We start from the raw sequence: 26,370 nt of genomic DNA, 5'->3' as shown, positions 1-26,370 counted from the left end.
GCTGCTAAAGCAATGACATCATCCTCTGAATTGATAATCAAGTTAACAGTGCTCTTCATTTTTGTCTTATACTGTTCTTTTCCTATATACTTTTAAAAGAAACTCAAAACAGCTTGGGGAAACAGTAATTGCTTTTAAATAATTCTTATTTTTACTGAATCTTGAGGTATTAAAAACTAATCTTTGCAGGCCTTGTCAGGCAGACTCTGAATTTGAGAATCTCTGGTAGGAGCTATTCTTTGTTCGGAAGTCAAAATAAGATATTGAATATAGAATAAAGACCAGGGAAAGAAAGGGGTTTGTATAAAACAGTAGAAGTCATGCGCATCAATCCCTCTAGCTTCAGGGTCATGCATTTCCGGAATACAGGGTGGACAAGCCTGCAATCTCATACATCTGCTTGGGAGTATGCCTCACTGAATATTACTTCTGAATAAACATACTTAAGATTGGGGCAAGGGGGTGGCAGCAGCGGGGTGTCTAAAGAATTAAGTTTTCAACTCTCCTTGAATACAAAGTTTTGGACATATGGGTCATAATAGTGAGGAGAAGGACAAATACTAATTAGTTTTGTCCAACTGCAGTAGACATAATTCCATTTCTTGATGTATTATTTTTAGTATTTTTATACTGCCTTTTTACTGGAGCTATCAAGGCTTTGAAAACTTAGTTCAGCAGTGATAAGGTATTGGCACTTACTAATAACAGACATCTCACTAAGAATAGGGGTTGGGTAGGTACTTAAAACTGATGCTAGTAAGATCTCCTAATTCTTTGCAGAGGATGTTGGTGATGAAGGAGAGGAAGAAAAAGAATGTATTTCCTATGGTATAAATACTGACATTCATTATGGCGTAAAGTCAAACAGGTGAGTCAAATATGTTTAGGTTTCTCTTCTGACAATGTTTTAAGAGTTGAGAGCTGATCCTGTAGTGTTCTGGTCAATATGATAGTAGTGTCTTTTGCATTAAATATGTCTGTGGTATATTTAATCAGCTTTTGAAAATTCAAAGTCAGTATTTCCCTATTTGTGACATAAAGCATGTGACAAACATGAAACAGCTATACATTAAGCAAGGGAAAAGGCTGGTTTTGATCTGGGCTTCCTGGTTGCTGCCTCATAACTATGTAAACAAGATTGAGTAAAGTTCTGTTTGGAGTATATCAAACCCTCTAGTATTTTATATCTTTTGATTTTCAGCTTAATTGCATGTTTTAAAACACAGGTGAATTTTTGTATTTTAAGTATAGAAACTTCAATACATATTCTTACAGTAGCATTATTCACTTTTATGGCAGGCTTCCTTTTTTCAAAGGCTATGGATTATCATATAGCTGAATTAACCTGATTCCTGATTTTGCAAGCTATCTGTCTACTTGATTTTTGTAGCATTGATATGACATAATAGGAGGATATAAGAAGGAAACAGATTCTAGCAGGTTACATGGCGGATATAAGGAAAGAAACAATGGGGCATATAAGGACTAGTCTTTTACTCTTCCTCTTGCATAATACCCAAGTTATGGGGCAAGAAAATGATGGATAGGATGGGGAAAATCAAGATAGAGACTGAGCAGCTGTCTTCAACATCTGGAATTCTACAGCTGGCCATAGGGTGTTGGGAGCCCCAGCCATACTGCATAAAAGAGGCTGATGGCAGGTGTTGTAGTCCTTCAGTTTGGCTCTGTCTGTCCAAGAAATGTGTTCCTTTACCTAGTACCAGTAGCAACATTACCATAGCATCTATGTGTAGAGCCTGAATTTGTTAAGTATCCTATGCATGCAGCTAAAATGACCTGTTCTCAAGGTATCCTGAAGAATCAGCACCACTTACAGCACTTCATGTTGCTTGTTGTTGTTCAGTCGTTCAGTCGTGTCCGACTCTTCGTGACCCCATGGACCATAGCACGCCAGGCCTTCCTGTCCTGCACTCTCTCCCGGAGCGTGCTCAAGTTCATATTCATTGCATCCGTGATGCTATCTAGCCATCTCATCCTCTGCCGTCCCCTTCTCCTTTTGCCTTCAGTCTTTCCCAGCATCAGGGTCTTTTCCAGGGAGTTTTCTCTTCGCATTAGGTGGCCAAAATATTGGAGCTTCAGCTTCATTATCTGTCCTTCCAATGAGCAGTCAGGGTTGATTTCCTTTAGGATGGACTGATTTGACCTCCTTGCAGTCCAGGGGACTCGTAAGAGTCTTCTCCAGCACCACAGTTCGAAAGCATCAATTCTTCGGCGCTCAGCCTTCCTTAATAGTCAAGCTCTCACAGCCATACATTACTACTGGGAAAACCATAGCTTTGATTAGACGGACCTTTGTCGGCAAGGTGATGTCTCTGCTTCTTACTATGCTGTCTAGGTTTGCCATAGCTTTCCTCCCAAGGAGCAAGCGTCTTTTAATTTCATGGCTACAGTCACCGTCTGCGGTGATCTTGGAGCCCAAGAAAGTAAAATCTGTCACTGCTTCCATTTCTTCCCCTTCTATATGCCAGGAAGTGATGGGGCCAGATGCCATGATCTTAGTTTTTTTAATGTTGAGTTTCAAACCAGCTTTTGCACTCTCCTCTTTCACCCTCAACAAGAGGCTCTTGAGATCCTCTTCGCTTTCTGCCATTAGGGTGGTATCGTCTGCATATCTGAGGTTGTTGATAATTCTCCCGGCAATCTTAATTCCGACCTCTGATTCATCCAACCCGGCATTTCTCATGATGTACTCTGCATATAAGTTAAATAAGCAGGGTGACAATATGCAGCCTTGTCGTACTACTTTCCCAATTTTGAACCAATCGGTTGTTCCATGTCTGGTTCTGACTGTTGCTTCTTGACCCTCGTACAGGTTTCTCAGGAGACAGGTAAGGTGGTCTGGTACTCCCATCACTTTAAGAATTTGCCACAGTTTGTTGTGATCCACACAATCAAAGGCTTTAGCGTAGTCAATGAAGCAGAAATAGACGTTTTTCTGGAATTCTCTTGCTTTCTCCATGATGCAGCGAATGTTGGCGATTTGATCTCTAGTTCCTCTGCCTCTTCGAAACCCAGCTTGTACTTCCGGTAGTTCTCGGTTCGCATCCTGCTGAAGCCTAGCTTGTAGGATTTTGAGCATCACCTTGCTGGCATGTGAAATGAGCGCAATTGTGCGGTAGTTTGAACACTCTTTGGCGTTGCCCTTCTTTGGAATTGGAATGTAAACTGACCTTTTCCAGTCTTGTGGCCACTGTTGAGTGTTCCAGATTTGTTGGCATATTGAATGCAGCACTTTAACAGCATCATCTTTTAGGATTTTAAATAGCTCGGCTGGAATACTGTCATCTCCGCTAGCTTTGTTGTTACTAATGCTTCCTAAGGCCCACTTGACTTCACTCTCTAGGATGTCCGGCTCAAGTTCAGTGACCGCACTATCATGGCTATCAGGGACATTCAGATCTTTCCTGTATAGTTCTTCTGTGTATTCTTGCCACCTCTTCTTAATCTCATCTGCTTCTGTTAGGTCCCTGCCTTCTTTGTCCTTCATCATGCCCGTCTTTGCACAAAACGTTCCCTTGAGATCTCCAATTTTCTTGAAGAGATCTCTAGTCTTTCCCATTCTGTTGTTTTCCTCGATTTCTTTGCATTGTTCATTTAAGAAGGCCTTCTTGTCTCTCCTTGCTATTCTCTGGAACTCTGCATTCAGTTGGGTATATCTTCCCCTTTCTCCTTTGCTTTTTGCTTCCCTTCTTTCGTGAGCTACTTGTAAAGCCTCATCAGACAGCCACTTGGCTTTCTTGCATTTCTTTTTCTTTGGGATGGATTGAGTTGCTGCCTCCTGAACAATGTTACGGACCTCCGTCCATAGTTCCTCAGGCACTCTGTCTATCAGGTCTAATCCCTGAAATCTATTCCTCACCTCCACTGTATATTCATCAGGGATATGATTTAGGTCATACCTGAACGGTTTAGTGGTTTTCCCGACGTTCTTCAATTTAAGCCGAAATTTTGCAAGAAGCAGCTCATGATCTGAGCCACAGCCAGCTCCAGGTCTTGTTTTTACTGACTGTATGGAGCTTCTCCATCTTTGGCTGCAAAGGACATAATCAATCTGATTTCGATATTGACCATCTGGTGACGTCCATGTGTAGAGTCGCCTCTTGTGCTGTTGGAAAAGAGTGTTTGCTATGATCAGCATGTTCTCTTGGCAAAACTCTATTAGCTTTTGTCCTGCTTCATTTTGTACACCAAGGCCATGCCTGCCTGTTATCCTGGTGATTTCTTGACTTCCTACTTTAGCATTCCAATCCCCTATGATGAAGAGGACATCTTTTTTTGGTGTTAGTTCTAGAAGGTGTTGTAGGTCTTCATAGAACCGATCAACCTCAGCTTCTTCGGCCTCAGTGGTTGGGGCATAGACTTGAATTACTGTGATGTTGAATGGTTTGCCTTGGATTCGTACTGAGATCATTCTATCATTTTTAAGATTGTACCCCAGTACTGCTTTTCCCACCCTTTTGTTGACTATGAGTGCTACTCCATTTCTTCTAAGGGATTCTTGCCCACAATAGTAGATATGATGGTCACCTGAATTAAATTCGCCCATGCCTGTCCATTTGAGTTCGCTGATTCCCAAGATGTCGATGTTCAATCTTGCCATCTCATGTTTGACCACCTCCAGCTTACCTTGATTCATTGATCTGACATTCCAGGTTCCTAAACAATATTGTTCTTTACAGCATCGGATTTTCTTTTCACCGCCAGACACATCCACAGCTGAGTGTCCTTTCGGGTTTGGCCCAGCCGCTTCACTCTTTCTGGCGCTACTTGGAAATACCCTCTGCTCTTCCCCAGTAGCATATTGGACACCTTCCGACCTGAGGGGCTCATCTTCCGGCGTCATATCTTTTAGCCTTGTGACACGTTCCATGGGGTTTTCTTGGCAAGAATACTGGAGTGGGTTGCCATTTCCTTCTCCAGTGGACCACATTTTGTCAGAACTCTCTGCCATGACCTGTCCGTCTTGGGTGGCCCTGCACGGCATAGCTTATGGCTTCACTGAGTTACGCAAGCCCCTTCGCCACAACAAGGCAGTGATCCATGAAGGGGTTGTAGGTAAAAAAAAAAAACAAAAAACACCCAGTGTATTCCAGAATGTGGGACCGCAAGCTAGAAGTCTCTTCAAAGAAAAGTTAATATTCATACAAAGCTGGAGAAGTTTGTCCCAGAATAACTGGGCCTCGGTGAAATTCTATAGGAAAAGGACTTGTGTACTCGAATCATAGGAGTTGTTCCTAAATTTCAAATCTCATTTAATTTTTAAAAAACTAGATTTCAGTGTGCATCATCAGTTATTTAGGCAGAGTGTCAAGAATCCTTGTATAGCTGTTGTAGATTTCATTAAGAAGTACTTTTAAGCTGGCTGAAAACTACAATCCTAGAAAAGAAAATGAAAAACAAACCCCTTGTTGGCTAACATTATCATGATAATGCTGGTCTATTCCTTCCATTACTGCTAGAGATACTATACCTAGTGAAAGCTCAGCTCAGTATCTCCCCTGCCTGTCTTAATAGCTCTGCTGTCAACTTGCAGGCCCCCCAAAATCTTTTCAGGCCTTGAAGGGATATCTTTGAAGAGCTGGAAGAAAATGAGAGGTGGGGTGTCTGTTACTGAGTTGGACACACACTGCTTCTCCTGTCTTTTTTGAAAGATCTGCTGCCACTTCTTAGGTCATAAAAACTTGCCTTGATACAACAGGCTTTTAAGGATTGAAGGTTGCAGTCTTTAGGTAGATGGAAATGAGGGGGCATGGGGGAACTCTCTTCCCCCATGTATACCCTGTGTGTAGGATGGAGATGAGCGGTGGAAATTGCAAGACACGGAAGAGCAACTAAGAGGGCGGTATTACTGGATTTGTGTGAAAAGAGAAGACATCAAAGGTGTGCAGACTGGTGTGTATGTTGGGGTCTTGATAGCCTCCCGTGTTGTAGAGGCAACTTTCTGGGTTTGGGAGGCCAGGTTATAGAGTCAGAGTAGGGGTTGTCTCTGAACTGTGGGGAGAGGGTAGTGGTGGGTGGACTTGAAACTCCTATCTGCTGGCACAGGACTGTCCCTCTTTAAGAAGAGGGATACCAGGAAGACTTGATGTAATGCTTAAATTTAGGTGGTGGATTTTTTTCTAGAAAGGGAGATGATATCAGCCCTAGAATCCCTACTCTTTAATCCTAACTGTTTGGAAACATGCTGCAGTTATTCAGTATGGGGCATGAGAAGATTTTGGGGCCTACAAGATAACTACAGAACTATCACGAAAGGCAAGAGAGACAGTGAAAGTTCTGCTGGAAGAACAGACCAGTAATGCCTTTCTAATGTCAGCTAACGGTGGAGAGTCTTCAGTCTCTCCAGTTTGCAGTCAAACTTTAATGAACATCTTTCAGAAAGCTGTAATTGCAATAACAGTGATTTTTGTTCCTCTGTTGTTGTTGTTGTTGAGTCGTGTCCAACTCTTCATGACCCCATGGGCCATAGCACGCCAGGCCTTCCTGTCCTGCGCTTTCTCCCAGAGTGTGCTCAAGTCCATATTCATTGCATCAGTGATGCTATCTAGCCATCTCATCCTCTGCCGTCCCCTTCTCCTTTTGCCCTCAGTCTTTCCCAGCATCAGGGTCTTTTCCAGAGAGTTTTCTCTTTGCATTAGGTGGCCAAAATATTTGAGCTTCAGTATCTGTCCTTCCAATGAGCACTCAGGGTTGATTTCCTTTAGGATTGACTGATTTGACCTCCTTGCAGTCCAGGGGACTCGTAAGAGTCTTCTCCAGCACCACAGTTCGAAAGCATCCATTCTTCGGTGCTCAGCCTTCCTTATAGTCCAGCTCTCACATACATTACTACTGGGAAAACCATAGCTTTGATTAGACGGACCTTTGTCGGCAAGGTGATGTCTCTGCTTCTTACTATGCTGTCTAGGTTTGCCATAGCTTTCCTCCCCAGGAGCAAGCGTCTTTTAATTTCATGGCTACAGTCACCATCTGCGGTGATCTTGGAGCCCAAGAAAATAAAATCTGTCACTGCTTCCATTTCTTCCCCTTCCATATGCCAGGAAGTGATGGGGCCAGATGTCATGATCTTCGCTTTTTTAATGTTGAGTTTCAAACCAGCTTTTGCACTCTTCTCTTTCACCCTCAACAAGAGGCTCTTTAGATCCTCTTCGCTTCTGCCATTAGGGTGGTATCATCTGCGTATCTGAAGTTGTTGATCATTCTCCCGGTAATCTTAATTCCAACCTGTGATTCATCCAACCCGGTGTTTCTCATGATGTACTCTGCATATAAGTTAAATAAGCAGGGCGACAATATGCAGCCTTGTCGTACTGCTTTCCCAATTTTGAACCAATCATTTGTTCCATGTCTGGTTCTTACTGTTCTTTCTTGACCCTCGTACAAGTTTCTCAGGAGACAGGTAAGGTGGTCTGGTACCCCCATCTCTTTCAGAATTTGCCATAGTTTGTTGTGATCCACACAAAGGCTTTAGCATAGTCAATGAAGCAGAAATAGACGTTTTTCTGGAATTCTCTTGCTTTCTCCATGATCCATCGAAAGTTGGCGATTTGATCTCTAGTTCCTCTGCCTCTTCAAAACCCAGCTTGTACTTCCGGAATTCATATAACTGATGTAGTTATGGGACGTACAAAGAATTCTGGGATTTGGAAACAAACTGTATTGGTGGGAAATTCTCTTCAGGGCCTCTGTAGGTTGGACAGGGAGAGACAGATGAGAGCTCTGGCTGCTGCCTAATAGAAGTCTTTCACATGGCTATGAAGTCTCTCTGCTTCTCTCTTCTTCTCTTTCCACTCGCCCATGCTTACATGTAGAAATACTGTTCTTCCTTTCTAACTTGGACGTGGCAAGTAGAGAAGGGAGAGATCTCTTGTGATCCCAGATGTGGCAAACAAGGCCTGAAAGTTTTTAAAAACTGAAAGACAAAGAGATTCTAAATTGCTAGTATAGAAAAGAGTTTAGTCATTTTCATGAGTGTGTTTGCATCCAGTGCATTTTCTGAATGCTTTTCAGAAAAGCTGGTGGTGTGTGTACACAATTCCTGGGTTGGGTCACTGGTTGATGCTTCACTTACTGGGTTTAGTACCCCAAACCTAAGTCCTTCATTATTAAAGAGGGGCTTGCTTTCCTAGGATGTCTCATGCAATGTCTGAATAGGCGCCATGGAAACATCTGATCTACCAGCTGGAGAGGGCATTCTTAGCAGATCTACTCTTGAGCAAGGCTTACTCATGAGTAAGTTCAGGATGGAGGAGGGACAAGAAGAGAGAGTTTTTCTCTCCTCCCCCCAGAGAAAAGCTGCCTGGTGCAAACCCAGTCTGTGCCCTGGGACAGGACGAATACCGCTCCCTTAGCCTCTGAGGGACTCCTTTGTATCCACATTCTGCATATAGGTCAGATAGTATGTGTAGGCAAGATTGGCCCCAAATAGAGAGCATAAACCTAGTCATTGATGTTTGGCTCTTTGATTTTATTTTTATGGTTCATAAGAGCTAAATTTTTAAAGCTTTATTAAAACCTAAAACAACTTAAGATTTAGAAGACTTGTGGATTCTTCTTTTAAAGGTGTGTAATGCATGGGAACATCTGTTAATCTACAAATATCCTATGAATCTAAAACTTGTACATTCTCAAATTAAATTGAATAGGTGATTACTAATACTTTTTTGTCTACAGCTTGGCATTCATTAAACGAGCACCAATAATTGATGCAGACAAGCCTGTCTCCTCACAGCTTAGAGTTCTAACGCTCAGTGAAGACTCTCCATATGAAACTTTGCATTCCTTCATTAGCAATGCTGTTGCTCCCTTCTTTAAGTCCTACATCAGAGAGTCTGGCAAAGCAGACAGGTAACTACTTTATTTTGTACAAATTCTAGCTATTATGTCCATGAAGGAATAAAGGGTGCGTAGGGAAGGGAGAGATAGAAAGCTATGGGGTAAACAGATGACGGTTGGGATCCTAAGGTTCACATGTTTGTGTGGATCAGGGCTTCCCCACGTTTTTCTGCTGATTGGAGCGTCTCATGCTGCATTCAAGGCTGCTTCCAAAGGTCCCCATTGTTTATTGTTTATGTAGTTGTTATATTTATAACCCGGCTTTCTTCCAAGGAGCACAAGGCAGCATATGTGATCCTCCTCTACATTTTATCTTCCTGAAAGCCTGGGAAAGTAGGTTAAGCTGAGAATCAGTGACTGGTCCAAAGTCACCCATGGGCTTCAGGGCCAAGTGGAAACTAGACACTGGGTCTCCTGAGTCCCTTTCCAACACTCTAATCACTACCTCACACTGGCTGTCAGTGTTGAGAGAGGCCTCTGAAACTGTGTAAAAGAAGGACATTGGGTGGCCCTTTGAATCCCAGACTTTTTTTTACAAGTTTATGTACTAACTTAAAAAAAAAAACCTTTGAAACTTGGTAACATCTTGTGTAGTCTTTGCGCGAAGAGAACAGCCCAGATTGCATACCACATTTATTGAAAGTGACTTTGGTTTTGAATTTTCATTTGACTTACTTCCTTGTTCCCTCAGGGATGGTGATAAAATGGCTCCCTCCGTTGAGAAAAAAATTGCAGAACTCGAAATGGGACTTCTGCATCTGCAGCAGAATATCGAAATACCGGAGATTAGCTTGCCAATTCATCCAATTATTACTAATGTTGCCAAGCAGTGCTATGAACGTGGAGAAAAGCCAAAAGTTACTGACTTTGGTGATAAAGTTGAAGACCCAACTTTTCTCAACCAGTTGCAGTCTGGAGTTAACCGGTGGATTAGAGAAATCCAAAAGGTAAATCAGGAAAAGAAATTTAATATTGTATTAGATAATCCAATGTTGTCATCAAAGGAGGTTCATTTTCCCTTCTTAATTCACTGTTAGATTCCTTGCCAGTTGCATTTTCTTAAAATGAAGCTGAAATGTTCAGTATGTAATCTGTGTGGAGTGTATTAGGAATTACATGTTCATAAAGAAGCAATTATGCATTAGACCAGGGATGGTGAATGTGTGCTCTCCAGATTTTGTTGGACTGCAACTCCCATCATCTTTCACCATTGGCTAAGCTGGCTAGGGCTGATGGGAATTCCAGTCTTCCAACATCTGGAGGGCCACATGTTCCCCATCCTGTACTAGATTTTTCTGTATCCTTCCAATAACTTTTGTATATGTGCCAGTCAAACACTTTCAGGCCCACTGCAGTTTTATTTAAAGTAAACCTTGCATCAGCTTTGAGTTAATTCATCAGGAATTGGTGAATGCATTTTATAGAGTAGTGGTTTTCAAACTGTATTCCTGGGTATCTGAAGAACCCCAGAGATTTTACTTTGGATTTCTTAAGGAGAAGATGGTAATGGCAGATGAGATTTCCTGAAAGAGAGATTCACCAGTGCCTAACAATCTCTCCTGTAATGTGCAGCTGCAGGAGAGTATTGGCTGTTTGTAGTGGGTACTACCAAGTCCTTGACTGGTGTCCTGCATAAACCAAGAGTGCACTCTAGAATCCTCTGCAACACAGAGGGATTCCTTAGCAAACACACAGAGGGGTTCTTTAGCAGACAAATCATGCAAAGGCTTTCCTTAAGGAGAAAGCATGTAAATAAATGTCTTGAAGCATATGAGATAATGTGTATAGAACCAATTAGTCTTACATACCGCCTATGCATGTTTACTCAGAGGTGGGACTTAGTCTCTAGTAAGTATGCTTAGTATTGTAGACTTAGTGCTGGAAGCAAGGCTTTCTGTTGTATCTAACTTCTTTTCATTACATATATAGGATTTTCTATTTTTTAATCTCTGTTGACATAGCCAAGCAGCTTTTCAGAACATAGTAGTGGGATGGGGATTCAGTAGGTAGTGTACTCATCTGACCAAGTACACTTACGCCTTAAAGTGCTTTGACTTCAGCATGTTTTGAACAGTGGAAGCATCATTAAGCTCTTTATTAATATTTTCAAGGTGACCAAACTAGATCGGGACCCTGCATCAGGCACTGCTTTGCAAGAAATCAGCTTCTGGCTGAATTTGGAACGTGCTCTTTACCGTATTCAGGAGAAGCGTGAAAGCCCTGAAGTCCTCTTAACTTTAGACATTTTGAAACATGGCAAACGCTTTCATGCTACTGTCAGCTTTGATACAGACACAGGTAAGAGCTTATAGAAGCTGCCCAGAAACAGAATTTGGCAGAACTCTAGTTCTTGGTTCATGTTAATATAAATTTATTGCATGTTATTAATGTATTTTAACAACTTGAAAAAGTGAAGTCAACTTTCTGTTGTACTACCCAGGTCTAAAACAGGCATTGGAGACAGTGAATGACTATAATCCCTTGATGAAAGATTTCCCTCTGAACGACTTGTTGTCTGCTACTGAACTGGATAAAATAAGGCAGGCATTGGTTGCAATATTCACTCACCTGAGAAAAATCAGAAATACAAAGTACCCTATTCAAAGGGCCTTGCGTCTAGTGGAGGCCATTTCAAGAGACTTGAGCTCCCAGCTACTCAAGGTATTGGGGACACGAAAACTGATGCACGTTGCCTATGAAGAATTTGAGAAGGTAGGTCTTGTTTAGATAACAATGGTGTGCGGGGAGAACATTAAGCTAAACATTTGAAAAGAATGTTTTACCCTTAAAGGCAGCCTGAAAATAAGTTGAAATAAAATAAAAGAATGCTAGATCTCCAGAAACCACAATGCACTCCTCCTAGCTCTTCAAAGCTTTAGCACTGTTAACAGAGGAGCCTGTTTTTGATTATAAGGCTGAGATATGTGGTGATGCTACTTAATCATTTTAAAAACGTTTCTGACAACTTAACAGCTGGTTCAGAATGCTGCCTGGAGTTTCAAAATGGGGGCGGGGGGGGGCAGGGTGATGTTATTAATGACCCTGAAGTCAGTGTCCAATGCAATGTAGCATAACTTCTGCTGCTCCATAACACCTAATTTACCAATCTGCTCCTCTCCCTCCATAAAGTTCAGAGGCAGATCCTCTAATATCATACCCTTTGTGGATATATACAACGTACTGAGAGTTTGTCATGGAACATCTTTCTTTCAGGTCATGGTTGCATGCTTTGAAGTCTTCCAGACTTGGGATGATGAATATGAGAAACTGCAGGTCTTGCTGAGAGACATTGTGAAAAGAAAGCGAGAAGAGAATCTGAAGATGGTGTGGCGTATCAATCCTGCTCATAGAAAGCTGCAGGCTCGTCTTGACCAAATGAGGAAGTTTCGACGCCAGCATGAGCAACTGCGAGCAGTTATTGTGAGAGTGTTAAGGCCTCAGGTAGTACATTTTTGCTTCCCTTTGCTCTGTTGGTGGTGGTGGTGGTGGTGATGATGATAAAGCTTTTATTATTTCAACCAATGGTTACAAGAAGCATACAAAAAACATATAAAATGGATAAAAATCAGCTAAAACATATATAACACATTTGTAATAATTCTGCAAGGTCAAAAAAACTACTCTCTAGCTGTGGGCTGCAAAGGCAAAATTGGCCAGTGCCAAGGTAATTGTTTTATTATGACATGTAAACAGAAAGTTTATTCTCTCTGAATCAGACCATCTGGACTTTTGTTTTCAAAAATTGGATCTAAATACTTGGGACGAATTTGAGGAAAGATGGGGCAATAAAACAGATAATGAGGCAGGTCCTCCACTTTGCCGCTATGAGAAGGGCAAAGTCTGGAGGCATAAGGCATTTTATTAAAGCTCTCTTCCAAAATTGCCATTTTCATCTGCTCCATCCTTAATTGTGTTAAAACTTTTCTGAGACGGGGATTAGAAATAAGAGTAAAATAACTTTCACATTCAGCGTTAGTCTTTGCAAACCAGGGTGCTATGTTGTTACTGGAAACTGCACAAAGATCCAATTGGACAGAGACACTGTAAACCCTCTCCTTAAAAACCATTTTACCTTGGGCTATATTTAAGATAGTGAAATATTGGATAGAGAAGCCATAATATGCATTTGGGAAATGAATATCTGAAACCAAGGTATTGTATCTGATGGATTAGCTCTCCTTTGCTTTAAAAGACACAATTTGGGTGATCTGGTTGGAGGCGAGAAAAAAATCTTGCTCCAGCCCTGTTGATAATGACCAATGCTTTTTAAAACTTGAGTAGTAGTCTATATTATGCATATGGTTAGCCTGTCAAAGCTATGAAAGTAAAAACCCGTTCTTCTCTTGACCCAAATTATTTTCTCCTTGAATATCTCTAATTTAGGAGGAATAGTTCTAAATCCACTTCCAAAGGATTTACTTAAATGGCAGAGAGCTCCCAGTATCAGCTTTTAGGATAAATATTGCAAAGTCATTATAAAAGGTGCTAAAAATCCATGACAAACAAGTGAACATGTGAGTTAAATGACCATGCTGGGTGGTTGTTGAGACCTTGTTCGGTGTTGAGACTATATAGCAGTATGTTGTTCTTAGATAAAAGCATGATTACTGCTACTAGTATTTCCAACAAGATCTGCTTGATTGTATCACTTTATGTAGGTGACTGCAGTGGCCCAGCAAAATCAGGGAGAGGTACCTGAACCCCAGGATATGAAAGTAGCAGAAGTGTTGTTTGATGCTGCTGATGCTAACGCGATTGAAGAAGTGAACCTTGCTTATGAGAATGTTAAAGAAGTAGACGGCTTGGATGTTTCCAAAGAAGGTACAGAGGCCTGGGAAGCTGCAATGAAACGATATGATGAAAGAATTGATAGAGTTGAAACCCGCATTACTGCTCGCCTAAGAGACCAGCTTGGCACAGCAAAGAATGCCAATGAAATGTTCAGGATCTTCTCCAGGTTCAATGCTCTATTTGTCAGGCCCCATATTAGAGGTGCTATCCGTGAATACCAAACGCAGTTAATCCAGCGCGTGAAAGATGACATAGAGTCGCTTCACGACAAATTCAAAGTACAGTATCCACAAAGTCAGGCTTGCAAAATGAGTCACGTTCGGGATTTGCCTCCAGTATCTGGGTCTATTATCTGGGCTAAACAGATTGACAGGCAGCTCACAGCCTACATGAAGCGTGTTGAAGATGTCCTTGGAAAGGGTTGGGAGAACCATGTGGAAGGTCAGAAACTGAAGCAAGATGGAGACAGCTTCCGTATGAAGCTCAACACTCAAGAAATATTTGACGATTGGGCCAGGAAGGTGCAGCAGCGTAACCTTGGGGTCTCTGGTCGCATTTTCACCATCGAAAGCACTCGTGTTAGAGGCCGATCAGGAAACGTCCTCAAGCTAAAGGTCAACTTCCTCCCAGAAATAATTACATTGTCAAAAGAAGTCCGTAACCTTAAGTGGCTCGGGTTTCGTGTTCCTCTAGCAATAGTCAACAAAGCTCATCAGGCAAATCAGCTGTATCCTTTTGCCATTTCTCTCATTGAAAGTGTCCGTACATACGAACGGACCTGTGAAAAGGTGGAAGAACGGAACACAATTTCCCTCTTGGTTGCTGGTCTGAAGAAAGAAGTGCAGGCTTTGATCGGGGAAGGCATTGCTCTGGTGTGGGAATCTTACAAACTTGACCCATATGTCCAGCGGCTGGCAGAGACGGTCTTCAACTTCCAGGAAAAGGTTAATTTACTTTGGTATTTACTGTTTGGGTTTTGAGGTGGATGGTTACTGATAACGTAATGTTTCCACATAGAAACTTAGAGCACTTGCTGTACAGATATTCAAGGTGGTAGCAGTTGTTTGTTCAGATCAAATTTGGGGGTGGTCCTTTTCTAATACAACAGTGATTTTGAAAGAGGCTTTTAGAGTAAAATCCTATGCATGTTTAGCCAGAAAAAAGTCCTACAGATCCCAGCATTGCCCAGCCAGCCATGCTGGCTGGGGAATACTGGGACCTATAGGACTTCTTCTGGCTAAACATGCATAGGATTGTGGCCTTAATAAAGTAATTCAACTTTTAAAAGGTCATACTTTTTTGTTTTGTAAGCATTTTTTCTAAAGACCAAAGCAGATTAAGTATTTTAATTGCCAGATGTGCTGTAAATCTGGCTACCAACTGATACAACTTACAAAATATAAGTTTTTGTATTTTCTGTATTGTAACTTGGTGTTGCAGTAGTGTCCCTGGGAGAGACTATATCACTCGTTGTAGGGATGTACTTGTTTGTATAAATGCTGGATTCCTTATCAGAAAATATTGGGTATTTAATGTCAAAAAGGCAGCAACTTGGACACTCTTCAGTGAAGAGGTGGCTTTATGGAAAAGGACTGAAATTGAACATAAAATGGTTGTTGTTTTTCATTTGCCTGTTAGGTGGATGATTTGCTTATCATTGAAGAGAAAATAGACCTGGAAGTCAGATCCTTGGAAACTTGCATGTATGATCACAAAACCTTCTCCGAGATCTTGAACAGAGTTCAAAAAGCTGTGGATGATTTGAATCTTCATTCATATTCCAACTTGCCCATCTGGGTTAACAAGCTAGATATGGAGGTAAGCTTTGCAGACAGTTGCCAAGAGAAAGTAACTTGAACATTAAATGGAAAGAGCAATCCTATGTCCCCTAGATAGCATCTGGGGGAGATTGGATTTTTCTGTTTCCCAGCTCCGAGCTCATAGACAGCACTACGAGCTCATAGACAGGAAACCATACTCCCTGCCCCCTCCCACTCCCCTTCATCGCTGGGGCAGAGAGAACCACAGTGGCTGCCTCTCTGTGCCTGTCTGTGCTCATAACACAGAGCACGGACAGGGAGAAAAGGGGTGTTCCCAGGGGCGGGGAGGGAAGGAGACAGCAGCTCCTTTGAACACTGTGGCACTTCTGAGTAAACATGCATAGGATTGCATTGTTAGTCTTGTCTGTATTTGGAAAGTTTAGACTCAAGTCTCATTGCTTGGGTTCCAATTGGTAAGATTAATACCATTTTATAAGCTTTCTCGTTCAGAAAGTAACAAAAGGACAATGAATACTGCTTAAAGAATAATGATCAAATGGTGTTAGAAGGAAGAGCCTAGGAGAGCTTAACCAACAGACATAGATATTAGAACTTCTTAGGGAAAGTGATACCCCTGCCCCTGGTTGTAGAGTCCATTGCTAAGGAAGTGTTGGTTTCCCTACATCAATCAATTTGAACTTGCAGTAGAGCAAGTTGTAAAACTTTATTTCAGCTAGCCAGAAATGACAGGAGAGGTTTTATTCTTGAAATATCATGATGTAAAAAAAAAACCACACACACAGATAATCCCTCTGAATTTTATATGAACCATCCCCTCTTAGGAACAATTTGCAGGGAAGTCTAATTTAGGACAGGACATTGCCCTAAAATGTTTTAAAATGTTTACATCTGTGAGTGTTTAATGTTGTCTGTTGGTAGGTCCTAATTTAAGCCTGCATTTCTGGAATGGCTTGAATTTTATTAAACATGCTTGCTTCGTAGATTGAGAGAATACTGGGAGTTCGTCTGCAAGCTGGGCTGAGAGCATGGACGCAAGTACTACTCGGTCAAGCAGATGACAAAGCAGAAGTTGACATGGACACAGATGCTCCACAAGTCAGTCATAAGCCCGGTGGAGAGCCAAAGATCAAAGTACGTGATGTCTTCACCTTCAATTGGTTCCATGCAGTTTGTATGCTAGTAGAGACCTGTGAAGGATCTCAGATAGAAGTAGAAAAACTCTTTTGAAACACTGCAGTATAAGTGAGGTTTGTCCTGTGTTTGCACAAGTACAACAAATCTAATAATCTTGCACATAATTTGGTAACCTTAATTTTACCAAAAGGCTTCTGGTCTTGTGATTACAGGGAAATGTTTACACAGGGGGAATTTATTTAAAGGCTTGGCGTAATAGGGAATTGGGGTTCCTAGGCTCTACTGTACTATTTTATTATTTATTTGTTTATTTGTTGTATTTATATCCCGCCTTTTTTCCTCTTGCAAGAAACCCAAGGGGTAAGGCTTTTGTGCTCATACCTCTCCCCATCCATCTCTGTGGCCAACATTTTTTAGTCCTATTTAATTTCCTGTGCCTAATCCTCATGCCCTTCTCTGTCTCATTGCTCCGCCACCCTCACCATTGGAAAAGCAACCAAATAACATAATTTACTTCATTACTGATAAGTAAATTAATACATTTTACTTACCAATACTGAATTTAGAGATTTTATTGCTGAGTATTAACAACAGCACCATCTGTATAGCTGGTCTTAGAATTAGCAGTCAGTATTTCATAAATGGAAGGGACAACTCTGTCCACAAGGAGCTTACAATCTAAATTTGACATTTTGAGAGAGAGCAGAGGAAGGAAGGGATGAATGCAAGTAAATACTAATTACATGTGCTTAGGCTTGGTTACACTTGATGAAGAGGTTAAGCCAAAGGCTTCACAGAAGAGGCAGATTTTGAGAGAGAATTTGAAGGAAGAGAATACATAACTGCAACTTGTATTTGTGCTATAGGTATATAAATACTGTGGCAATTATGTAGTACCATACTTTCCAACTCAAGCAACTTTGATTGTTTAATGCATCTTGTTATGACTTCATCTAGCAAAATTAAACTGAACATTGTCTTTATTATTCCTGCAGAATGTTGTGCATGAACTGCGGATAACCAATCAGGTGATCTACTTGAATCCACCAATTGAAGACTGCAGATACAAACTATTCCAAGAGTTGTTTGCTTGGAAGATGGTAATACTGTCACTGCCTAGAATCCAAAGTCAGAGATACCAGGTAAGAATAAACAAATATACTTTTGAATCTAAGGGTGCTTGAGTAGACTGAACATAAATCTTCAAGAATTTTTTTTCAAATAACTCATTGCTTTGAAATTCAAAATGTGGCTTATATTGCACTCTGGATTTTGTTAGGTGGGTGTACACTACGAGTTGTCAGAAGAGGAAAAATTCTATCGTAATGCATTGACACGGATGCCGGATGGCCCTTCAGCACTTGAAGAGTCTTACTCCGCAGTCATGGGGATTGTAACAGAGGTTGAACAATACGTTAAGGTAAGATGGGGATTCTGTTTGTCATTTTGGGGTTATAATGTGACATTCTCCTATGTGACAATGTCTAAGTTAAGATTATGATGTGGGGAGTTAGTTTTGTTTTAAAATACATTTTTCAGTTTGCCAGTTCATAGACATGAGAATTCGATATGAAAGAGATTCTAAATTCTTAAAATGAGTTGCTTAGGGTTTCTTTCTGTGTGTGCTTGATCTGTAGGTTTGGCTGCAATATCAATGTTTGTGGGATATGCAAGCTGAAAATATCTACAACCGCCTTGGAGAAGATTTAAATAAGTGGCAAGCGCTCTTGGTTCAGATAAGGAAAGCTAGAGGAACCTTTGACAATGCAGAAACTAGGAAGGAATTTGGGCCTGTTATCATAGACTATGGAAAGGTAAATATTTTGAAGCATAACAGATACGTTGTTGGTTTGTTAACATAGTCCTGAACCTCTTTCAGTCTGACAGACAAAATCGATTTCGGAGAAGCCTTAGAGAAGGTTAAAGGTTCTCTAAGGCTTTCAGAGAAGCCTTAGAGAAATCCATTTTGGAGAAGCCTGCCAGTAACTAAGCCTTAGAAGAGCCATTCTAAAAGCTTGAAATGTTGGGGGAATGGCACAAATCCAGGAAACCATCAAACAATCAGTGGGAAAGGGGAAGGGGGTGTGGCTATCTGGGGAACTTTGGAGGGCCAGGTTGGGACCCCAGGCCTGAGGTTCTGAACCCCTGACTATAGTGCCTAATACTTCACAACAATTTCAGAAGATGAAAAACATAGGTATTGCCTTTGTTTTTATTATCTTTCATTAAATGTATGCAAGTGCAAACCAGAAGTAGGAGGTGTGAGGGAGGGTGATGACAGTATATACCAAAAGCAAGGCTTTTTTTGTTACAGAAGTAGAATGTTGTAGACTAAAGCGTCACTGTCTTAACTGTAGGTACAATCCAAGGTGAACTTGAAGTATGACTCCTGGCATAAGGAAGTACTCAGCAAATTTGGTCAAATGCTGGGTCAAAATATGACAGAGTTCCATTCTCAAATTTCCAAGGTAAGGATGCTTTCAACATGGGTTTGTAAGAACATTTGTCACAGTAAACCTCTCCAAGCAAGAAAATGGCTGCTTGTCCTTAATCATAGCTAGTAAAACCTGGGGGCCATTTACAGGAGCCTTTTACTCCAGGGCAGGTACGAGTTGAGGTCCTTTTCATTAGACGATGCAGTTGCTGTTTCGCAGCCATCCGTGGTTTTCTCCTGAAAAATGCAGATTTCCAAGGAGGCATTTTGCTGTGATGTTTTCGGTTTGCTGCGGGTTTCCCACAGTTGTGAGCCATCTGTCCCTTCCCCAAACCAACTTTGCATTTTGCGGTGGGTGTGTTGTAGGCATGCGTAGTGCTTGAGTCACTCTGTGATGCCCCTTTACTCCCCACATTCCTTCGCAACTGCGCAGTTACAGAGGCACGTTTTCATCTATTTTGTCACACTTTCGCACATTTTTTGCGGCTTCGTATCGTCGCAATGGTTGCTTTTGGACTCAGTGCGCAAGGGCTGGGGGGGGGGGGGGTCTTGGCCGGAGGACCAGCATTGCTCAGGCAACCATTTTGGAGCGATGGGTAGGCACGTAGCGCTCACACTTGTGAGTGCAAACCATCGCAAGAGTCTCAGGCTGGGGAACTGACAGACAAATGGCATGGAAATGAAGGAGCACAAAACACTCACTTTTTACCTAACGCGGGACAGAAAGACACAGCAAAGCCCCTAAAATACAAAACAGCCACTGAAGTGTTGCACCCCCACACTCACGGGACTGCACAGCTGTGCATGTAAGTATAATGGCAAAAAAAAGGGCACGGTGGAGTCTGTTAGGGAAGCGTGCAGTAAACCACGAGTGCATCCCACCAGAAGCTACTTTGAAGCTGAAATACTGCATAGTTGCGACGGGGTGGGGGGGTGAAAGCGGTGCCTTGTAGACGGGGCCCTGCTCTCATCTCACACATAGGACAAAATACATCGTCTTGCTCTATCCTCAGAACTTACTCACTTGGAGATCTTGCATAAAAAATCCTATGAGTATAGAGGGATGTCTGCTTGAACTATGCGCTCCTGTATGCCAAACCAATCCTATGTCAAACCATAATTGGATATGACTGATACATCCTTAGAGGCTTGTGTTGCATTCTAGAGCAGTGTATCTAAAACATATTCGTTTCCTTTACTGTAAGATCTGTTTTTAGATTTCCACTTAGATCTATAAAATGCTTTATTCAATTACTTACAGTCACGGCAAGAGCTGGAGCAGCATTCAGTGGATACAGCTAGCACATCTGATGCAGTGACATTTATCACATATGTGCAGTCACTGAAACGTAAAATCAAGCAATTTGAGAAACAAGTTGAGGTAAGCTTTCTGTGGCTAGCTTCTACAATAGATTTCAACTTTAAAGTTTCACAATAAAGATATGACCTGATCATATGTTATTTAAGCCAATCCTGGATAAAACTTTGCTGTTCATATCTGTTCAGGTGACTTTTCCAGATCATATGCCCTTTCAACTAAGATTATATTGTTATGAGGTTCTCTGCCTTACGGTAGCAGCTGATAATGTGAATGTCTAACTGGCATTTTAAAAAATAAAACCCTACCTTGTTTTTGCTGTTTGTAGCTATACCGTAATGGCCAGCGCTTGCTTGAGAAGCAGAGATTTCAGTTTCCTTCATCTTGGTTGTATATTGATAACATTGAAGGAGAATGGGGTGCTTTCAATGACATCATGCGTCGAAAGGATTCTGCCATTCAGCAACAAGTGGCAAACCTACAGATGAAGATTGTTCAAGAGGATCGGGCAGTGGAGAGCCGCACAGTAGACCTACTGACAGACTGGGAGAAGACAAAGCCTGTAACTGTAAGTTTCTGTCATTTAAACTAGTAGTCTTCAATCTCTTGAGACTTATGGACCCACCTTTAACCCAAACATGCATTTGGGGAACCCACTTCTTAATTTCGTACCATATATTTTTATAGTGATAATGCTGCCACTGTAGCCCACCTTAGGTCAGACTATGACCCAGGAGTGGGTCCTGACCCACCAATTTAAGACCACTGGTTTAAACTATATACCCACTACAACACTTTTATTTTTGTATATCTCTCTCTCACACACACGCACACCAAAGAGACTAAGAACTAACTGACTTCACACTGCCTAGGCACCTGAAATTTGGTAGACATGTAATATTCCAAAATACCTGTCTTAATAGAAAAGTCTGAAAGTAGGATCCTTCTACCTCTTTTTCTCAAAATGAGAATATGAGGTGTATCCCAAAGTAGTTAAGGGCGCAATCCTATTCAGATAGGCAGCCGCCTCCGAACTCAGAGGCAACCGCCTATCCAGTGCAGAGCAGGAGAAGCATGGAGGGGATCGTTCCCGCCGTGCTTCTCCTGCCCTGCATTTTTGGCTAGACAGCTGATTGCGGCTGTCTGGCCATGGGACGACAGAGCGGGGGAGGAGGCTGCTGTACAACACATAGAATGTGTAGCACAGGCATTTCTGCCCACCCCGGAACGCCCCCAGACACACCCCTTTTCGGCCACTCCGCACTCCTCTTGCGAGCGTGGAGGATGGGGCTGTTCCATGCTGCCTCGGAGGTAGCGCAGAAGTGAGGGGAGGTCAGTTCTCCTGGAACCAGCCTTGGAGCGCAGGCTCTGAGGTCAGTTCCTGGAAAACCAGATATCGTATAACCGTCTAGCCACTGTCTAGCAGCCACAGGATTGCTCCCTCCGGTAAATGCACACCAGCTGTAAAACTGAAATTTGGTACACCAAGTGCCAACTTACATCATGGTAACCTTTAAAATGTGTCATTAAAACTATTACTGCTGCATTCGTAAGGGCAACCTGCGGCCAGAGGAGGCTCTCCAGGCACTTACCATATATGAGGGAAAATTTGGGAGGCTGAAGGATGACCGTGAGAAATGTGCAAAGGCCAAAGAAGCTTTGGAACTTACAGATACAGGACTTCTCAGCGGCAGTGAAGAACGTGTACAGGTATGAAAATCCTGTATTCCGGTGTATGAATTTCAACAGTAGTATTCTGTTGTTGTTGTTGTTCAGTCGTTCAGTTGTGTCCGACTCTTCGTGACCCCATGGACCATAGCACGCCAGGCCTTCCTGTCCTCCACTCTCTCCCGGAGCGTGCTCAAGTCCATATTCATTGCATCAGTGATGCTATCTAGCCATCTCATCCTCTGCCGCCCCCTTCTCCTTTTGCCTTCAGTCTTTCCCAGCATCAGGGTCTTTTCCAGGGAGTTTTCTTTTTGCATTTGGTGGCCAAAATATTTGAGCTTCAGCATCTCTCCTTCCAATGAGCACTCAGGGTTGATTTCCTTTAGGACTGACTGATTTGACCTCCTTGCAGTCCAGGGGACTCGTAAGAGTCTTCTCCAGCACCACAGTTCGAAAGCATCAATTCTTCGGCACTCAGCCTTCCTTATAGTCCAGCTCTCACAGCCATACATTACTACTGGGAATTCTATAGTTATGGAACTATAATTAGAAAGAAGTCTATCCAGTTACAGCTAAACTGATCCATCAAACATTGCTAGAATTCTGCCATATTGTGTGTCTTTCCACTCTTATTTAACAGTGTTTTGAACCATCTCTTGCCTTGTAGGTTGCTTTGGAAGAACTGCAAGATCTTAAAGGAGTCTGGTCTGAGCTTTCCAAAGTCTGGGAACAGATTGATCAAATGAAGGAGCAACCTTGGGTTTCAGTACAACCTCGCAAGGTACTACTTCAGCTCTACATGTAGAGGGTTTGAGGAGAGTAGCGAGAGGGAGAGAGGTTATAGAACTTTATATGTAAAATCTGCCTTCCGTGAAATTCTTAAGAACAGTTATCACAGTTGTATAGAAGCTAAAAATATTTCTTGCAATGTAGTCCGTATTGCAACAAGCACATTGGCACATATATGAATACTCAACAATAAATTTGGGGGAGTTTCAAAAGCATTTGATATGGGATGCAAACAGGTTAATCGTTCAAAGAAAAAAAGGGGGGAAATCTATAAAGCCTGCACTTGCCTATTGCATCAGCCCAAGCAATAATTTGGATTCTGGAAAATAACTTGTAGAATTGGTTGATGAGATCAATTTGCATTAGAGCCTTTGGATAACTGCATAAAGGATAGCTTATGGGTAGACATACAGCCGGTCTCTGTCATATTACAAAGGAGAACAAGACAGTACTCTGGGCAAACATTGAGGAATACTTGGTTAACAATATTAATAAAAATGTCCACATTCATCATTATTTTGCTCTGTCTACTAACTTTTTCAAACTGCTCTTTTTGTCTTGTCAGCTTCGCCAAAGTTTAGATGGCTTACTAAACCAGCTGAAAAATTTCCCTGCTCGCTTACGGCAATATGCCTCTTATGAATACGTTCAGAGACTCCTGAAGGGTTATATGAAGGTAAGCTGGCTTTTGAAAAATCTTGTTAAGTATCCATATGTGTTATATCCAAGTGAATTTTACACTTTTTTTCTTTGTATTTTTTTCTCCCTCAGATAAACATGTTGGTGATTGAGCTGAAGTCAGAGGCTCTTAAAGATCGTCATTGGAAACAACTGATGAAGAGGCTGCATGTGAACTGGGTGGTTTCTGAACTAACTCTGGGACAGATTTGGGATGTTGACCTGCAGAAGAATGAACTGATTGTGAAAGATGTGCTACTTGTGGCACAGGGAGAGATGGCACTGGAAGAATTCTTGAAACAGGTAGCTATTGGCTTCTAATACTTCTGCTAGTTAAGCATTTCAGGCTATATCCTAGTGAACTCCTTTCACCTTAAACACAATACCATGAGGCTTTCTCATCATAACTGGAGGCAAGACAAGTCCAAATGCTTTGGCTGCTACTGCTCTTATTTATGGGTCTGCATATAGAGAGAGCAAAGAGAAAGAACAGGAACCAAGCTACACAGGAGAATGGGGGGAGGGACTGCCAGGAGGGAAAGATGGGGAGCAGCTTACCCCTAGGTACACAGCCTTCTGCAAGAGAAGTGTCACTCTGCTTCCTGGTCCAGTTGAGATTCCAAAGAAGCAGGAACTCCTGGATCAGCTTTTCAGAAAACTGTTTGATTAGACAGACTGTAGGGCTTTTTCTAAGAGTTTAATTCTAAACATCTAACTTTTGTGGAATGAAATAATCATAGAGCCCATAAGTGAAAGTTCTGAGGACTTGGCAGAGTTTTTAAGACTAAAGTCTTGCTTGTCAGTGTAACGATGTATCACTTGTTATGCGAACAGATAGTGCTCTGTATCTGGTGTGTGTTTTTTTCTTTCTCTTTTTCCTTTTTTTTTTAGGAAGCAGAACGGGCCTGACTGGTTTTGTTTTCTACCCTAGCAAGTCAGTATAACGCACAAATTCTCAACAATACTTTCCATTTTACAGATACGAGAAGTGTGGAACACCTATGAGCTGGACCTAGTTAACTACCAGAACAAATGTCGCTTGATTCGTGGTTGGGATGACCTTTTCAACAAAGTCAAAGAGCACATCAACAGTGTTTCTGCAATGAAGCTGTCTCCATACTACAAGGTCTTTGCTTCTACTACTTTATTTTCTGTCTGTCTTAATATATTTGAATATATTAATATGTGCTTCAACTTAAAGCCATACAAAAGATGAGACAATCTAACAAGCACTGAACACAATTGTATGAGCTCCCATATAAGCCCGCCCCCCCCACACACACACTGTTTTAAACTGCTGGAGGCTAACTGATCAAATTGTTTTTAATAGCTGTTTATGTTCTCTTAGCTTTTTACTTTTCGGTTTTCATTTTCTAAACTTATTATTCCCCTTGAGCCCCATTCAGGAAAGGTGGGATTTTAAAAAAAAAATACAATGAAGCGCATATCAAGGGAGGGAGGGAGGTAAAAAAAACTGGGAAGACTGATAGAGTGACTGAAGAGTTATTGATCTGTAGGTATTTGAAGAAGATGCCCTTAGTTGGGAAGACAAACTGAATCGTATCATGGCTCTCTTCGATGTCTGGATAGATGTCCAGAGGCGCTGGGTTTACCTGGAAGGGATCTTCACTGGTAGTGCCGATATCAAGCACCTGCTGCCAGTTGAAACACAGAAGTTCCAAAGGTAGTGTTCTGGTCTCAGAGTTGGATGTAAATGTGAGAATCTTGGTTACACGGTCTTTGGAGACTTTCATGGTGAAGCTAAGGAGGCCTGTGTATAAAGATCTTACGCATCTTTTGTGTATAAGAGTATCCATGCATCAAGAAAGTAGTGATATGTTGTGGGTCTCCTTTTGTTTGTTTGTTTCAGTTTCTCTCCTCTTGACTTTGCAGCATCAGTACGGAGTTTCTGGCCCTCATGAAAAAGGTGTCAAAATCTCCCTTGGTCATGGATGTTCTGAATATTCAGGGAGTACAGAGATCACTGGAAAGATTAGCCGACTTGCTTGGAAAGATCCAGAAGGCTTTGGGAGAGTACCTGGAGAGAGAGAGAGCTTCTTTCCCTCGGTAAAGAATTGCGACACTTCATCACATTACATTTAGTTTTATAAGCATAGCCTGACAATACAATGATTATTGGTTTGTGTATTGCCTAATCACTGTGATCTACATTTCTAAATACTATGAGCAATGGTGTCAATTTTCTATTTCTACAATTGACTAGTTTGCGTAAAAAAATCCTAGGTGCATTGACATACTAGGACAGGGGTGTTGAACCTCTTTGAGCCCAAAGGCCAAATTCAATTCCAGAGAAAGTCTTGGGGGCCGCATTCTAGTGGTAGGTGGGGCCAAAGGCAAAAGGGGATGGGATCAAGGGCAAAAGGGGCAGAGCCAAGATACCAAAAATGCCAACATATTTTAGCTTAAAGCTCTTATTGCCAGTAACTAAGTCTCAGGAGAGGTATTTCAACCTTTTAGAATGGGGGAAAAACTGCAAAAGCCAGAAAACCACCAAACTAAAAGCATTTGGGGGAAAGGGGGCAGGGCCATTTAGGGAACCCTGGAGGGCCGGATTTGGCCCAAAGGCCTGAGGTTCAACAACCCTGTACTAGAGGTTTGCCGTGTTTTGTGTCTGCTGAACCACTTTTGGCCCATTAACATTTTGAGCTTTGTTCTTAGGTTTTACTTTGTTGGTGATGAAGACTTGCTCGAAATCATAGGGAACAGCAAGAATGTAGCTAAATTGCAAAAACACTTCAAGAAGATGTTTGCTGGAGTATCAAGCATCATCCTTAATGAGGACAACTCCATTGTTCTGGGAATATCTTCGCGTGAGGGGGAGGAGGTACAGTGGCATTTTCTGGGTCATATGGCATATCTAAGGGAAGTTGCTCTCTGAAGAAAGTAACACTGAAACCAGC

At 41.8% G+C, this 26,370-nt stretch overlaps 1 protein-coding gene across 2 annotated transcripts in view; it reads left to right on the top strand.

Moving 5' to 3' along the window:
- The window catches only part of DYNC1H1 (dynein cytoplasmic 1 heavy chain 1), a 72,001-nt gene that overhangs the window by 6,431 nt on the left and 39,200 nt on the right, over positions 1–26,370 (top strand). For both annotated transcript variants that reach the window (XR_014788347.1, XM_084838588.1), the window contains exons 2-24: positions 781–868; positions 8,695–8,868; positions 9,548–9,803; positions 10,968–11,154; positions 11,297–11,568; positions 12,070–12,297; positions 13,515–14,591; positions 15,286–15,465; positions 16,410–16,559; positions 17,558–17,704; positions 17,842–17,982; positions 18,200–18,376; positions 18,920–19,030; positions 20,258–20,377; positions 20,643–20,882; positions 21,869–22,024; positions 22,650–22,763; positions 23,337–23,447; positions 23,543–23,752; positions 24,429–24,575; positions 24,967–25,133; positions 25,343–25,516; positions 26,129–26,294. Coding sequence is in view for 1 of the 2 variants with exons in the window: in XM_084838588.1 (XP_084694714.1) it covers positions 781–868; positions 8,695–8,868; positions 9,548–9,803; positions 10,968–11,154; positions 11,297–11,568; positions 12,070–12,297; positions 13,515–14,591; positions 15,286–15,465; positions 16,410–16,559; positions 17,558–17,704; positions 17,842–17,982; positions 18,200–18,376; positions 18,920–19,030; positions 20,258–20,377; positions 20,643–20,882; positions 21,869–22,024; positions 22,650–22,763; positions 23,337–23,447; positions 23,543–23,752; positions 24,429–24,575; positions 24,967–25,133; positions 25,343–25,516; positions 26,129–26,294 (4,793 nt within the window). In the remaining variant the exon portion in view is untranslated. The remainder of the gene's footprint in view (positions 1–780; positions 869–8,694; positions 8,869–9,547; positions 9,804–10,967; positions 11,155–11,296; positions 11,569–12,069; positions 12,298–13,514; positions 14,592–15,285; positions 15,466–16,409; positions 16,560–17,557; positions 17,705–17,841; positions 17,983–18,199; positions 18,377–18,919; positions 19,031–20,257; positions 20,378–20,642; positions 20,883–21,868; positions 22,025–22,649; positions 22,764–23,336; positions 23,448–23,542; positions 23,753–24,428; positions 24,576–24,966; positions 25,134–25,342; positions 25,517–26,128; positions 26,295–26,370) is intronic.

This window comes from Heloderma suspectum, chromosome 1 (assembly GCF_057233095.1).
Source record: "Heloderma suspectum isolate Gila_16-S chromosome 1, 16-S_ref, whole genome shotgun sequence".
Taxonomy (NCBI): domain Eukaryota; kingdom Metazoa; phylum Chordata; class Lepidosauria; order Squamata; family Helodermatidae; genus Heloderma; species Heloderma suspectum.
This window is presented reverse-complemented; position numbering and strand designations above follow the sequence as displayed.